We start from the raw sequence: 17,634 nt of genomic DNA, 5'->3' as shown, positions 1-17,634 counted from the left end.
CGAACTCTTTTTTTTTTTTTGAACTTTTTGAACTCTTACAATGCTCTTGAAGAACTTGAAGGAGGCATCTCTTAGACAAGGATTTTGGCGTTGTGGAAATCCACCAACAGCATATGCCGTCTTTGGTGGAAAATGTTGAGAGAATGACTCCATTATTTTCTAAATTTATATACAGCCTCACCTTTTTGACTCACAGAGATCTTGCATGGAGTAAAATTAGAGCTCTGTATTTCCTAGCACTATCACTCACATTCTGTACCTCCGGGCCTCCGTTGGAGTTTGCATTGCACTGGGGGACTTTGCTTCTCACAGGATTATCACAGATCCTGGTTTGTGTAATCTTAGCTTGATTATGAACCTTATTAATAGACTGAAGAGAAACAAACTAATGTCCAAACCAAAATTCTTAGTTAGCTTTATTTGTACTTACACATTGTTTCTGATGCTGCACTTTCATATACCTACTTTGTCTCCGTTGCTTCTATTTTTCATTTTCATGCTTGAGCTTAGTATTACAAATATTCTCCATAAGTATTCTGCCGATGAAAGAAAAGAAGATAAGTGAGTGCAATATGAAATCCAAGTCTACTTATCAATAGATTATCTCTTTTCTGTTTCAACTTACATGCAGACCTCTTTTTTTTAACTGTGTTGAAGGACTAAGTAGAAAAAGTATAGACCACTACAGTGAAAATGGTGAAAGGCGACGCTAAAAAAGGCATTTTACGACGCTCCATAAAAGGCATTTTACAATGCTAATAAGCGTCGTTAACAAGCTTTACGACGCTTCAAAAAGCGTCGCGAAAGCGTCGTCTATGCAAGAGTGGAGACAAAAAGTGCCGACGCTTTTTAAAAGCGTCGCAATAATTTTCCACGATGCTTTAAAGCATCGTAAAAATATCTTCTAACGGTGCTTTTTAGCGTCGTTAAAAACAACGCATCCTCCTCTCTACCAAGACGCTTTTCGAAGCGTCGGCAGTTAAGTCATTAGCGACGCTTATAAGCGTCGTTAAACAGTGTATTAACGACGCTTATAAGCGTCGTTAAGTTTTGTAACAGAAAAAAAAAACATACAGATTTTATATACAAAAAAAAAATACATACATTCCTGTACAAAATTATATCAATTATTCAAACATAAACCTGTACAATCACCACCATTCACACCAAAAGTAAACTTCAATAGCAAATTTAACCAAACCAAAAGACATTGTTTTATATAAATAAAAACAAAATACTAATCGTCCATTACAATCAAGAGTAATATAAATAAATATAAGAATACAATAAAAATAAAATAATATCAATCTGCAGGTGGATGGTAGTCGCTGTCTCTACGTGACGTGCCGCTGTCTCGACGGGTGTCTGATGTGCCAAGAGCCTACAAGAAATATATCAAAAGCATAATTTGCATATCTATAAATAAAAATATATAGATCATTAAATTAATACAAAAATATATATTTAATAATATGTGTTTACCTGAGATAGGCCATACATCTCTAATAAAGATGTAAGTCGATCAATCTGTCCCCTCATGGTCTGCATCTCGGCACGGCTCTGTCGCATCTCCTCCATCTCAGTGGCACGACTCTGTCTAATCTCCTGTATCTCCACCCCGAGTCTGCGGATGCGTGAATCCTGAGCATCTGCTGCAGCATGCTGCGTATATCTACTAACCTCAGATAACTGAGTGGGGGTGACTCCTACTCCATAACCCCTCACTCGGCCGTAGCGCTCTGGTCCCATCAATTCTGTGAACACCTCGACCTCGATACGGCTCTGCTGCGTAGATGCTGCAGACTCGTCGTCATGCTCCGCAATGAGAGATATAGCCCTCTCCTGTATTTATTTTGAAAACAAGAGTTATACATTAATAGCAAACAAAATTAAATTAAAATCATTACAAAAAATAGAATATTAATAATGCCGTACATATAAATCTCTCGACTTATCTCGAACAAAAGTACCATCCTGATGAGTATGAGTCATCCGGTAAAACTTCACTTTACCGGGTTCCCTCCCATGCTCATCCACCTACACAAATAATTTCAATTTTAAACAAACAGTTATAATAATTTAAAAAAATATATGAGTATCATGATACAGACATGTTCCATGATACATAATGATATTAGTTATATAAATATTTCAACATAAAAATTAAAAGTTAATTATGAAAGTTTAAGGAACATACAAACTCCTGTCAGAATCGTGCATAACTCTTCGACCCCGATGTATGAGGAACAGACTGAGCTGCTCGTGCAGCTCTACCAATAGCAGAATAAGTCTGTAAAATAAAGTAAAGAACTTGTTATATGTATAATATATAATATATAATATAAATCAATATTTTTATAAAATATTTTAAAAAAAAGATAATGAGCAGATAATATACCTGTGCCCTCTCGGAGAACCAATAATGAACCAACTTCATCCACTGATGAGGGGGTACATCAGGAGGACAATTCCTAGCAACCTCCTCCTCTGTCATACCCTGTCTCATATAGTCCCTCTTCAATTGTGCTCTATATTCTTTCCATTTGCGGTTGAGAGGCTTCATTACAAAATCATGAGTGGATGGAGGGAGAACAAACTTGCTCTATAAAAAAAAAAGTTAAATGAAATAAATTATATAAGTGATTAACAATTAATATACAGTATGAATATCAATTCATTACCTCTATAACTCGGAGGAGCTCAACTTTGTATGTTGGAAGCATGTCATTCCATTTTGCATAGCCCAACGGACATAGCTGAGGCCTCCGAGCAACAGTCCCCAAAAATGAAGTCAATAAGCAAGCAGCTTTCTTAATTGGCTGACCTAGCTGATTGCACTCCACAACAATTCTCTCGCCCTCACGCATCTGCCACACATCTCGTACTACCGTGGGTCCGCGTCTGGGGCGTACTCTCCCGGATCCGTCTGTAAAAAATATATAAAAATAACTATATCATAAATATACATAAAATAAAATAAAAATAAAATTACATGAAAGACAATATATACCCTGCACGTGTATCTCATCATCTGGCTGATGAACAGGAGGATCGTGCTGTGCTGATGATGAAGGACAGAGCTCAGAATGCTGTGCAGCTGAACTGACCTCAGGCTGCTGTGCTGAAGAAGACGTACCAACCTCTGTCTGTGAAAACTGAAACCGCACATCAGCATATCGTCTCCTGCGACGCATGATGTCACCTAGCATTTATATAAATAAAAGGTAGAATCAGTTAATATATGGAGTAAAATAACATAATAATTAATACAAAATATATACATCATAAATAATTATTACCAGTAACAATCAAGCAGTAGTATTTCTTTCAAATTCTGTCCTAACCAACATCATCGTAGCATTTAAATCATTAGCTGGCACAAAATTGTAGGGCATACATTGTGTATAAGTGTCATCGTCATCATCCTCCACTTGGTTTTCCATATCATATAATTCTCTAGGTTTTGTTTTGATGACAGTAAACCAATTTTTATCTTTTGCGTCTTGTACATAAAATACTTGACGAGCTTGAGATGAAAAAATGAATGAGTCATCTTTCAATAACACACCAGTGTGTATCAACTTTGAAAAATTTACAAGTGTAAATCCATTTGCATCTTGTTTCAAACCCCTTGGTGAGTTTATGTCTATCCAATCACATCTAAACAATACTACTTTAAATTTTTCATAATAATCCAACTCATAGATATCTTTAAGTGCACCATAATAGAATTTTCCATCTGCTTCCACCATAACACCGCTATTCTGTGTTTTTCTAAATTTCTTCCGTTCTCTAGTATGAAATTTAAAGCCATTAATTATGAAACCGTTATATCTATTCACAATCTTGTTAGGTCCTCGAGCAAGAGCTATTAGTTCATCTGAATTATTTGTCTCCATCATCTTTGATACCTAAAAAAAAATGATATGACGAAATGCTGTTGAGTTATCTGATATTAAATATGTATCAAAAATTAATGTATCCCATAATTAAATATAAATCACATCTGATTCGAAAGCCACATAGGGAATAACTCGATCAACCATCACTGTTCAATCCTTGCATTAGGATGAATGTTATGATTGGCTCGTCTCTGATAAATTAAAAATTCACTGCATAAAATATAAATATATCATTTAGAATATTATATCTAATATAAAATTTAAATCTTGATATCATGCCTTAAATATACTAACCTGCGATGGTCAGATATTATGTCACTATGAAGTAACACATAACGATGTGCTTATGCTAAAGATTTTTGATCAAGTACAATACTTTCAGCTCTTCCCAAAAATTTTTCAGCAGTTAAGAACTTATACAGTTATGCATTCTCCACAAAGTCATTATGCCGTTGAGGTCGACTAAAAATAGTCTCTACACCTTGAAGATATCTTGAACAAAATGTCAAACATTCATCCGCAATATATGCTTCAGCAATCGAGCCTTCGGGATAGGCTCTATTTCGCACATAATCTTTAAGACGCACAAGATATTTTCAAGAATTAAATATTTATTAAAATATCAGTATGCTGTTGTTTCTAATAAAATTATCAAAAGATTTAAGGTTTGCAATAATACCTCTTAATAGGATACATCCATCTATAATGTACCGGTCCACCAACTTTAACTTCTGAAGCTAGGTGAATGAGCAGATATACCATAATAGTAAAAAATCCAGGAGGAAAATTTTTTTTCATCTGGCAAAGTGTAATTACAATATCGGATTCTAACTGATCAAGTTCCCGAGGATCAATAACTTTTGAACATAATGCCTTAAAGAATGACGATAATCGAAGTACAATTGCAACAACTTGTTTCGGCAATGACGATCTTAAAGCTATTGAAAAAATATCTTACATCAATATGTGACCATCATGACTTTTAAGATTTGAAAGTTTTCGATCCTTTAGATGCACACATCGTGAAATATTTGATGCATATCCATCAGGTACTTTGATACTTTTCAAAACTCTCAAAAAATTATCCTTTTCTCGAGCAGACATTGTGTAACATGCAGGAGACACATACATTCTATCATTAGCAAGTATTTTAGGATAAAGTTTCTGTCGGATACCCATTTCTTTTAAATCAAGACGCGCCTTCATGTTATCTTTACTCTTTCCATCAATGTTTAAAAATGTTCCAAGTAAATTATCACAAACATTCTTCTCTATATGCATGACATCAAGATTGTGCCGAATAAGATTATGTTTCTAATAAGGTAAGTCAAAAAAGATACTTCATTTTTTTCATAAATATTTACTGGGCTGTTGTGTAGATGCTATCTGTGTGTCTTCCTCATTTTCATCCTCGAAATAATTGTCTGGATCTTGAAACACCTCTGCATCTATAGTACTGATACTAACTTCCTCTGGTAACCCTTCGTGCATTGAGCTTTCAACATCATCCCTTCCTCTTTTTTGAGAGGACTTTGAGTGCTTACCATAGCTGTAATTGATACCATTCATTTATCTATGAACATCAGTTCTAGAAGATGGAATAGGGGCACATCCCAATTTCATAGTACCATCAAACAAATCTTTCTAAAATCGAAACGGATGATTTGCTTCCAACCATCGACGATGTCCCATGTAACAAAATTTACCTCCATATTTTAACCAAATTGAATGTGTTGAATATCCACAATAAGGACATGCGACCCGTCCCTTTGTACTCCAGCCAGATAAATTGGCATATGCTGGAAAATCATTAATAGTCTATAACAAAGCTGCCCGTAGTTTAAATGTTTGGCCGTTTGAAGCATCAAATGCATCAACACCCTCCCACAACTGTTTTAATTCCTCTATTAAAGGCTGTAGGAAAATATCAATATCATTGCCTGGACCCTTATCTCTTGGAATAACCATTGACAAGATAAGTGATGATTGTTTCATGCACATCCACGGTGGTAAATTGTAAGGTATCAAAATGACTGGCCAAGTGCTGTAGGTAGAACTCAGGGTCCGAAATGGATTGAAGCCATCTAAAGCTAAGCCAAACCTAACACTACGAACATCAGAGGCAAAATCAGGATGCCTATCATCAAATACTTTTCATTGAAGACTATATGCTGGATGTCTCAACATTCCATCCTTTGTACGTCCTTCATCATGCCATCTCATTGATGAAGCTGTTTTTGATGATGCATAAATCCTTTTCAATCTAGGTATAAGAGGAAAGTAACGCAATATCTTGGTCGGTTTCTTTTTCCTCTGCGTTGCATCCAATTCATTCAGTACATCATCTCGATCTTCTTTTTGTGTTATCCATCTTGAAGATCCACATACATTGCATGACTCTTGATTAGCATTTTCACTCCGATATAACATACAATCTTTCAGACAACTATGAATCTTTTCGTATTCAAGATCAATTTCTTTACTACTTTCTTGACTTCATAATACGATGGTGGTAAACGAGTGCTTTCTGGAAATACATCCTTTAATAACTTGAGCAGCATGGTAAAACTCTTTCCAGACCATCCATTCAAATATTTTAAATGAAATAAATATACAAGAAAAGAAATCTTAAAAAATTTCGTACAATCCGGATATAACTCTTCATCTGCATCTTTCATTAAAGTGTGATAACAAGCTGTCTCATCATTAGATGTATGTATAGGCTCCTCAATATGCATACGTTTCGTATGCGTACATCCATCAAACATCCCAACTGTTTCTTGTATACTATTGGATTCTCCTAAATTTTGAACACCGAGTCCAAAAGCATCTATGATCAAACCCCTTATATCATCATCTCTTGCAGAATTGTCTTGTAGGCTAGTGGATCCAAAATGAGTCAGGGGTTGGTTACATGATGATGGGAACATAGATTCTCCATGAAAAATTCAGTCGGTATAACCTCTTAAAAAATCATTCCATACCAAATATTCTTCAACAATTTATGGATCTAAAGAAGAACTATTTACACATTTCTGACATGGACATAAAATCTTTCCATTCAAACTACTTTTCTCCATACCAAATTTAATGAAGTCATGAACTCCATCTAAATATTCTTTATTATTTCTTGGTTTATTTATCCAACTTTTATCCATTGTAGGATAAAAATGATCGAACTTGCAATTTATCTAAAAATAAAAAAAATTATACAATCTATATTAATGCTATGAGTAAAAAATATCAGTCATTTCATAAAATCCAAAAAAATAACAGCTAGATAAAGTTTACATAGTAAATATTTGCTATCATCAACTAATAGGTAAAGAAAGTCCTATCCCATTCAGAAAATATATTAATTCTATAGGTCAATTACAGAAATCAAATGATATGCAACAAGAGCCGAAAAAAATTTCGGCAGTATTTCTCCTTAGTTCTTCCGTATAGGAAGAACAAAAGAAAAATACCATTCGAAATTTTTTTCAAACCCTCAGCATACCATTTGATTATGGTAATGACCTATAGAATTACTCACATTTTTCAAACTGTCCATACTAGATAATCAATTGATCAATGTACATAATTCTTTTATCCGTACAAAAATAAATAAATATACGGATATAATAGAATATGTACATTAATCAAAAGATGGGTCTATAATTCTATGCAATGTAATTTTTTTTAAAATTAATTCATAATTAACATTGCCTGGCATGAAATTCACAATCATCACAAAAACATCCATGAAAATCTACTTAGCATGGATTTTAAAATTAAAATCCATGCTAAGTAATTTTTTTTTTTCAAAATGAACAGCGTGGAACAGCTGCCTACCTAGCAGAAGAATATTGTACAGATGATGAAATAAGTGCTAGCAAAGAACCAGATCTTCCTTTCTTTGATCTTGAGATCATATTGCCTGCCACAAACAACTTCTTAATTGAAAGTAAAATTGGAGAGGGTGGATTTGACCCTGTTTATCAGGTAATTATGAAACAGCAATGTGATCAAGATATGCAACTTATATTTATTATTCTATTTAATTTTATATAATATTTATAATTTTTTATATAAAATTCTAACTTATCATAAAATTCTGAGTTTGACTATTACTGTTTATCTGATGTACATCAGGATATGCAATTTATATTTATTATTCTATTTAATTTTATATAATATTTATAATTTTTTATATAAAATTATTATATTAATCTAATTATTAATTTGATTTATTATATATTTAATAATATCTTTAATTATATAATCATGAAATTTAACTATAATTTATATATATATATATATATATATATATTTATATCCATAATTTTAGTATCCGAGTTATATCCAAATCTATTTAAAACAGATATGGATATGAATTTTTACATATGACTAATATTTATAGTCATATTCATCAAATAAATATAAATATACCAATATCTCATCATATTTCAATCTTAGTATTAGATGATGGATTTTAAAGCATTTGCAATTGGTCAAGTGTAACATAATATATCAGTATTATTTCTTTTTCTCATCTGAAAAAAAGATTAAATTATAATAAAGTAGTAAAGTAGGTATTAAAAACATGCACTTGCATGGAGACTCAAAAGCAAATAATAAATCGAGTCATGGGTGAGATCTTGAGGCTTACCCATCACTGGCCGAGTAAAATTAAGCCCATTCTACCAAATTTATTTTTAATTTTAATCACTAAGATCCTTCTCCTCCATTTCCTCTACTCCCAAATGAAACATTTCTAGCAAGAGTTGACTATAACCAATCTCAATAGTTCCAAGTGAAACTATAACCAATCTCAATAGTTCAAAGTGAAACCCCTCATCCACCTCTACAATTTCTTTTCCCTTTGCTTTTTTCTCTCCTCTTCAAAAACACAAAATACTGACCGTTGAAGTTCATCTGAACTTGATGACTATCTATAAGAACGTTCCGTTCCACTCCGCTGATCAAAATCCAAAACTATGAGAACCTCTCTCCACTTGTTTCATGATAAGCAAATTTATTTTTTTCCCCCTTTATGGATTTCTGCCACAAATCCAATATTTTTCCTCAAACAATTATACAGTGATCCATCACATGGATGCACAACTAGTGATCGAACAAGTTTCATGGAAAACCGAAGCCACTGATCTTCAAGAAGCCAAAAATACAGGCGAAAACACCAACAAAATGATAGCCAAAACCCACAAGATTGATCGCAAGAAATATAGTTTGGAAAACTGAACAGAATCAAAGATTGATCAAAGTTTTCTCACCTTTCTTTCTCTGACATACGGCGAACAACTCTGCCAGAAAAGAAGAATTTGGAAGCCCGTTCGATCTTTCTTTTACGACATAAGCAAATGACAGCAGAGTATATAATTTACGGCACATACATCCAAATTTTATCAAAGTAAAATTCCAGATTCCAACTTATCATAAAATTTTTGAGCCACAAACAACTACCAGTCAAACTCAGAATACAGATCAATGCTGTGTACAAGTAACTCAATCAGATAGAGAACATACTTGCAGAGAGAAAAACACGAAGCAAATCTAAAATTGCACATCTAAGCCATTATAAAAAGAGTCATTCGCATGATTAGATCAAAAGAAACAGGCAACCTATCAAAACAGTTGGAAATTGAAACCAACCAACGATCGCCGGGAGGGGGGAGGGGAGGAGGGCCGGTGGGGAGGCTGCTTCCAGGAGGGCGGACGGCGTACGGCTTGGACCACACGGGTGCAGCGTCGACGGATGCGGCAGCAGAGGGGAGCGGCGGACGGCGGTGCGGCGTAGACGGCGGGTGCGGCGTGGATGGCGGGCGCGGTGCCGGCGGTGGAGATGGAGGTCGGCAGAGGAATGGGTGGAAAGGGACGGCGGTAGATAGATTAGGGCACAGGAGATTGGGGGTATTAAACGAACCTAACGACGCTTTTTAGCGTCGTTACATAATGACGTAAAAAAGCGTCGGCATTTACTTTATTTAACGACGCTTTTGCTAAAAACGTCGGCGTTGACAATGCTCAAATTTTACGATACTTTTAAGCGTCGTTAAAAGATGACGCTTTTTAAAAGCGTCGGTAGGTCAGCACAATCTGTCGATGCTTTTCAAAAGCGTCGATAAAAAAGATCACTAAACCACTTTCTTACTGTAGTAGACTCACCGTGAGTGTGAACAAATTATTGGGCTTGTCTTTTCAATTTTATACTTTCGAGCCAATTCTGGAGTCAATATAGTCGTAACAGCCATACGAATGGCTGCCCTCTTGCTTTCGGGCATTTTGTCATTTTGTACGCTTAATGTGGAGACCCTAATGTTGCAGTGAGTGAAAGGGTCTGCACGAGCTTGTACGCTAATGTATGTCTTTCTTTTGCCCTTTCTTTTTCTCTGCTATTTCCTTCACTTCTTCCCTTTATTCTAATATTTATTTTTCTTGTCTTTATTTTCCTCTTTCATATTTGTGCCATCAGGTTCCCACCAAACTTTCGGATTTCTTGTTGCTGTCGTCGGCTTAGATCCATAGCATCGTGCCAGAGCAAGATTCTATTTAGTGTATCATGAATTCTATTGGTGCAGAATTTCGTCGATGCCGGAGAAGCTAGAGTCGAGGAGATCGCGGCCGCCGTCGGGACCTGCAAGAGAAGTCTAAACCGGAGTTGGACGTGCTCCGGCAAGATCCTCCGACGCTCAAGTTAGTACTCTGCCTCAACAGAAATGGAGTACTCGAATGAAATTTTAGCAGAGTTTTGAGATAGAGTTTAAAGCTTAGAGGAGAACGTATCTGGGAGTCTCTTTTATAGACGGAAGAGCGTAACCGCTTGACAGTGACGTCCGTAACTACCTGGTAGTGGGCCGTTCAGGGCCACGTGGAGTTTACTACGGAGAGTGGAGTAGTGGGACCACATGGAGTCTGTTACAGAGAGTGGAGTGGTGTCCATTGTCGCGACTTGCCGGAGAGTGGCGGGGCGACGTGGGGTTTGTTACAGAGAGTGGAGTGATGTTCGTTGTCGCGACTTGCCAGAGAGTTCGGGCCGGACGGCTGAAGCTCGGTTGGGACATCTAGTGGAGCGGAATAGCTCTCCATCTCAGCAATCTAAGAGAAGCTTGGATGTTTCTGAGATTGCTGACGGGTTAACTGTGGTTGGATGCTGTTGGTGCTGCAGACGGAAGTCATTTGCTGTAGAAGCTCGGACAGGAACTGCCTATTGGAGAAGTCCGGCAGGAGTTCGATTGCTGGAGAAGTCCGTCTGAAATTTGTATGACGTAGAAGCTTGTCTGAGGGCTGTCTGCTGGAGAGGTCCGGTTGCACGAGGAATCTGACTGAAGGTCGGCCGATAGAAGAGTCCGGAAGGCGTTGCGGAAGTTCGTCCGCTGGAAGAGTTTGGAGGATCCTGTTGAAGTCCGGTTGGCGCTGTTGAAGTCCGGCTGGCGCTATTGAAGGTTGATGGGTAGAGAGGTATGGAAGACACTGGAGACGGTCGGTCATTGTAGAAATCCGGCTGCTGGAGCCCGTCCGTCGTAGAAGTTCGTCTGGAATCCATCCGCTATAGAAGTTCAGACGGAGTTCGATTCTTGCAGAAGTCCGGATGGAGACCGCTTATTGTAGAAGCTCGGTTGAAGTTCGTCTGTCATAGAAGTTCGGAAGGAATTCGCTTACAGTAGAAGCTCGGATAGAATTCGCTTACAGTAGAAGCTCGGATGAAAGTCGCTTGCTGTAGAAGCTCAGATAAAATTCGGAAGGCGGTCGACCACCGTAGAAACTCGGATGGAGTCTGATTACTGTAGAAGTCCTGCTGCTGGAGAAGCTCGGTCATTGACGAAGTCCGAAAGAAGTTCGGAGTAAAGTCGATCATGGTTGAAAGAAGTCTAGAAGAGATTCGGAGAGTAATCGATCACTGTAGAAAATCGGCTGATAGTGAAACCCAGAAAGCATTTGGAGTAGTCCGGTAGAAGAATGGAGGAGCTCGTTATTGGAGAAGTCCGGATGGCACGATAGGAGTTCGTCTATTGGAGAAATCTGGAGGACACTGTGGAAGGTCGACTGCTGGAGGAATCCGGACGGTATTGTGGAAGCTCGGACAGCCGGAAAAGTTCAGATAGGCGCCGCACAAGGTCGGAAGCCGGAAGAGCCCTGGGAGGGTCGGCCTCTTACGAACTTCAGCTGGGGTTATTTTATACCCAACAAATTCCTTGATCAGTTACCCATGGCACTTCTTTTTGAGGTAAAAAAAAGCAGGAACAACTATTTTAGCTAGTCTAGGAGTTGGACGAACAGCAGATTTCTTAAAAAGTTGTTGACTTACAGTTGATCTTACTCTTCCCATGCTTAAAACAAAAGTATAAAAGAAAATGATGATCATCTTTGCGCCTCTGTGTCACCAAAGATACTTCATGGTGAGCAGTAACTCTTCTGAAATCTTTCTTTTGATGCTTAGATTGTGAGCTGCACCTCTCATTTCATGATCTTAGTGAAATGAATTTGATGAGCTTGCACATCCTTCTCTTAAAAAGAAAAAGGATGGTCCATTCAAATGGCAGCGTACCCAGCACCGCGTTGGCAGCTTATTGGCATGGTTCACTTCCATAGCAACACATGGTATGCTGCTGGAGCTGAGAAAGCAACTGTATCATGTGTCGATACAGTACGATATCAAGCCTCTGTACCATAATCTAATACTTACTAGTATGGTACGATACACCCGGTACCGCATGGTAAATGTTAGATAGAGCTACTGTATATTTCCTCCCTGAGAACGTCCAAAATGTTGGACAGCATAAGGTTCACTTCCAAGCAAGCATTAAGAAATAAAGAAATGCTCACAGTTAAGTAGGAGATAGAATCTGTATTAAGGCCAAGATGACTATGAGAGGATACTAGGATTATTTTTTGTTGTATCAACATTTCTAAATAAAATACCAAATCCTTTTTCTAACAAAAAGTATCATAACCCGTTTGAGGTTCTCACGTCTGCTTTGTGAACTACTAGTTTGGTAGTTTTGTTAAGATTTGGAAAATGGGAAAATTCTAGTTTGTATGTACTATCAGTTCATCGATTCAAGTTTTGCTAGAACATATCAAATAACTCGATTCATTGCTAATTTGAATAAACTGGAAATCCATCTTGAAAATATTCCAATAGTATTCAAGAGAGTTCTATGCAAAATGGAGCTAGAAGTGCTATTCTCCATGCATGGAATCTCCACTAGTCACAGCTTCTCCACACCAACAGTGGACTGTAAATATTGTACGACTACCACAAATGGTGAAGTCCACCAAAACAACTATGCTTTAGAACACAATCACCAACAAGACCTATTCTATCTTGTAAAGCTTCAACATGGTTAGGTGTCTTGAGTTCTCTTAACTAGTTATGTGATCCTCTTGTATAGTTTCACAGGATTTGGTATCTCGATGGACTCAGATATTTGGATTTTCCCCCTAAAATATCATAATTCATGGTTTATCCATGCTCTCCAATCATTTCATCAACAGTTGACTATTGAGAAACATGATCCCTATGTTGGTCAGTATAATTTTGCTGGTTGGGGATACTCCAAGTGGCTAGAAGGAATATGATCTTCTCAAAGATTTCAAAAGGATTTTGAAGTTAATCATGGCTAACTAGGAGCCAGATTCTTTCTTAGGAAGCAGTAAAATTTTAATTGCATTATTATGAAAACTATGAGCTTCTAAGGAATAGAAAGCAGGAATAGTATGTGACGTCTAGATAAATAAGATTATGAATGCACTCTGTTAAGTATATCTTTGTGCAAAGTGAAGACCAAAATGTTTGTATTTTGATGCTTCTCTCTTGTTTTAAATAACATGTAACGTCCTTCTAAATGTTGTAATTTTTATACAGAGCTCTATAGATAATGTGATACTTTCAAACCTACCTAAAGTTTTGGAAGATCTAACTTCACCGGTCTGGTTGCTGTGGACATCATCACTTCCATAGTGATTCAAAAAGATACAATCTTTAAAATATCTAGATGCTGGAGCTGAATGTCTGTATTATCCATTACCAGGTTTCATGTTGTCTCTGCTTTAAATCTTCATAAGCTGTTCTGAATTATAAATCTGTTTGCACTTGCAGTTACATCATTCAGTTCTGGTGAATAAAAACATGCAAGTTAGTCTGGATGCAATATGACATCACCATCCCTGTGAAAAATTTAAATGTGATTTTTTTTTTTTTAGGCAAAAGAAATTACATTTGCTTCATTTAGAAAAATCATCAATTTCTCCTTTTTCAGTCTAGAAACCGAATTTGAGGGCCATTTTTCTCCCCTTCTGCTGCTACTATTTATATAAATTGAACCAAGTAAAAACCTAAAAATAGAAGCAGAAAACATTGGAATTTACTATCTGTGCACTATATTATGCCATTGTAATTTATAGAATGTTAACTTTTGTTTATCAAAACATGGGAAACATCAATCTTCAGCCAGAAATGACCGCAAAGCATCTGTTTTATAAACAATTTTTTTCCCCTCAATCTGTTAGATCAAATGCCGATAGGAAATACAAAAGGAGAACTTGGTAGAAATGTCTGTTGTTGACCACCACACTAGGTACCGTAATTGATAATTGTTATTGTATGGCCATTTGCTTGGCACTGTTATTTTCCTATAGGAATGGCTTCATCATCTATGACTTAATCATGATGCTTCCTGAACTGTTTAATGATCAAAGTTATACTTCAGTTGTTTTGTTATACAGCCTTCCTTGTAGTCGATACAGCTGAAGGTATGTCACTTTCAGGATGCTGCTTAATCTTCTAAGCAGGTCATCCAGGTGCATGTTCAAGGATCTTCCGCTAGAAGAGTTCTATATCTGAACACTGACATACCTTTCAGCCTTTGCCTCCTTTTGCTAATGAGTTCAGGTGCCTTTCTATCCTGATGTGATGCAAAGAACTCATCAAGACCAGAAAGCTCGAGAAACAGGATCATAGTGAGAGATGAAAGAAACAATAGGACTCAAATATATTCTGCTTTATATTTTACACCAAATTAAGGAACTTGTAGAAACACAAGCACAGAAGGAGAGAGCATGGTATTGGCTGGGCCAATATGTGAAGCACACACACACTATAGCAGTGGCAATGGGATATTAAATGAGACTCTCTTGAGACAACTGACTCTCTCGACTAACTCAACCTACTAGCTGAAATGTAAAATATGGACAGCATAACAGGGATAGAAGCCCACACAACAGGTCTTTTGTGTGGCTATGGAGCTGGCTACCAATGTCAAACTCTTGAGCCAGGAGGAAGAGCTCAAACATGCGAAGGTGTTGTATCCACAGGGACTGTAGTTGAAGGGTCCCTTCTTTTTCCTCTTTCGCTCACACTATTCTCTGCGAATTTCAAGCTTGCTGAGTGGCAGCCACTGTCTCTCTCCTTTTGACTCCATTCAGCTGCGTAGTAATCTTCCTCTGTGGCATTTGGTCTCGGGCCTACGAGCATTCCACCCCACTGTGGGAAATAGATGAGCATGATCGGAAGGGTGCAGGCCAGGGTCATGACACCCATGAGAGCGATCCCTTTTTGTGTCGAGTATCTGGAGCCTTTGAAGAATATAAGCTGCGTTAAGACTGCACCAACATTTCCACCGCCTCCTGTCATCCCAGAAATCAATCCCAGGGACCTGCGAAACAGGTAGGAAACTGGTGATGAGCAGAGATTATTAGAATTTTGAGCAGCCACGTTAAGTACTTCTTCTCCAAATCTTTTGATCAGAGAATTCCATCAATATCTAACACCTGCATGTGATTTTATGTGCTTCGCTTTGATCGATCTATTTGTATCTGGTAGTTGAACTGTGTATAAGAACACTCTGTGTTTAAGAAATCTAGTTGAAGTCTGATGCATGTCCTCCGGTCCCCATAGAGAACAGCTCAGGATACCAAACAGTGAAATAGTCCAAGCCCAGAAGATGGAGATGGGGAAGGTGTGGCATACCTTCGGGAGACGAAGGGGACGATGCCGAAGCTGAGTCCGCAAGCGGCCTGGACGAACACTGAGAAGAGCAGCATGACGCTGATGGCTGCAGCGAGGTTGTCCATGAGCCCCAGTATGATGCAGAGAACTCCACCAAAGCTCTGCACCAACCACAAGCCCCACAGCCTCCCTCTCATTCCAAACCTCCTGGAGAGGAGGTCGGAGAACAATCCCCCGGCCGGCCTCGAAAAAATGTTCGCCAGCCCGAAGCTCGCGGCGATCATCCCTGCGTTCCGGAGATTGACATCGAACCTGTCGTAGAAGTACTCGGCAATGATGTTGTCGATGGTCAATTCCACCCCGAAGCAATACCCATATGTCAATGCCAGGATCCACGCCCTGTAGTTGGTGACCGCATGGTGGAAAACCTTAGAGAAGCTGTCCTTGTGCTTGTCCCCAGCTTTTTCGAGCTTCTGGTAGTTGCCGTCGGGCAAGTCCTGGCCCAAGGTCAGGACCGCGATCCCGGCGGCAGTCTGCATGAGCCCTGGGATGAAGAAGGCGATGCGCCACGCGGTGAACTTGGTGCTGCCAATCGCATTATGGATGAGCTCGTACACGAGAGGCATGATGAGCTGGGTGGCACCTCCGCCGAGGTTCCCCCAGCCGGCGGCGACGCCGTTGGCCCTTCCGACCTTGGGAGCCGAGAACATAGAGCTCATCCAGAATTGGCAGGAGACGAAGGAGGCGAGGGAGAAGCCTGTAAAGAAGCGAGCGAGCAAGTAGGCGGAGGCAGAGTTGATTACGGAGGTGCAATAGACGGCGGGGGTGGTGAGGAAAATGAGGGAGGCGGAGGCGAGACGGGGACCGACGAGGTCGCAGGCGGTGCCCATGGCGAGCCGGGCGAAGACGGCGCCGGACACGGAGGCGATGCCGGCATTGCCGATGTCGGTCCTGGTGAGACCGAGGTTGTCGCGGATCACCGGAAGGAGCGGCGGCGCCGCGAACGTCGACACGAAGCAGCAGAAGAAGGAGAACCAAGAGAGGTGGAAGGCACGCATATGTGGGGCTGCAAAGGAGAAGATCCAGAATACCATCGCCTTGTGCTCCGAGTCGACCGGCACCTTGAAGCGCTTGGTGTCGGAAGCCACCACCGATTCGATTTGAAGGGACGATGGTTTCTTTTGTTCCTCCATGTCTTCTTTCCTTTTTCCTTCTTCTACTTCTCTTGTTTTGGTTCAAGTGGTGAGCGAGATCAGAATAGGCAAAGATTAAGAGATGAAGTAGAGGTGAATTCGAGTCAAGTAGTGAAAAAGAAGGGAAGATACCTGAGAAATTAAAAGAGTACGAGTTCAATGGAAGAAGAGGATTCGGAAAGATTGTCTCCTCTGCTATCTATATAGCATTGCTGTATAGGACGAGGGTTTTAGAGGGGAGTTGTTGGAGAATTATCAAGTGCCGCGTCCGATAGAGAACTCTTTGTGTGTGGTAGGAGGAAGGGAGAAAACAAAGAGCAAGTTCAGGAGGGAGGGGAGAAGTGGATGGGGGGCATTGACTTTATGGATCTCTCCCCGCCGTTGTGAAAAGCCATGGAGCCAGTGCGGGAAGTCATGTTTAATATTAAATGCTGAGAGAGAAAGAGAGAGTTTGCCTTGCTTTGGAATCCTCCGCATATCCAAGGCAAGTGGAATCAGTGAATCATGAAGGTCCTGCATTATAAAATTAAGGAATCTTTTTTGAGTAAAAAGGGAGGCATGAAGCCATCCTATTTTACTGCAGAGAGCAAGA

General features: G+C 38.9%; 1 protein-coding gene across 1 annotated transcript; it reads right to left on the bottom strand.

Moving 5' to 3' along the window:
- Positions 1–14,866: 14,866 nt before the first annotated feature.
- LOC105046269 (high-affinity nitrate transporter 2.3-like) lies at positions 14,867–17,365 on the bottom strand. The gene is made up of 2 exons (XM_010924814.4): positions 15,871–17,365; positions 14,867–15,556 (listed from the first exon to the last, which is right to left on the bottom strand). The coding sequence occupies exons 1-2, from the start codon at positions 17,040–17,042 to the stop codon at positions 15,187–15,189; spliced, it is 1,542 nt and encodes a 513-aa protein (XP_010923116.1). The 5' UTR covers positions 17,043–17,365; the 3' UTR covers positions 14,867–15,186.
- Positions 17,366–17,634: the final 269 nt, after the last annotated feature.

The sequence above is a fragment of the Elaeis guineensis genome, chromosome 2 (assembly GCF_000442705.2).
Source record: "Elaeis guineensis isolate ETL-2024a chromosome 2, EG11, whole genome shotgun sequence".
Taxonomy (NCBI): domain Eukaryota; kingdom Viridiplantae; phylum Streptophyta; class Magnoliopsida; order Arecales; family Arecaceae; genus Elaeis; species Elaeis guineensis.
Note: the sequence above shows the minus strand (reverse complement) of the source record. Positions and strands in the feature narration are given on the sequence as shown.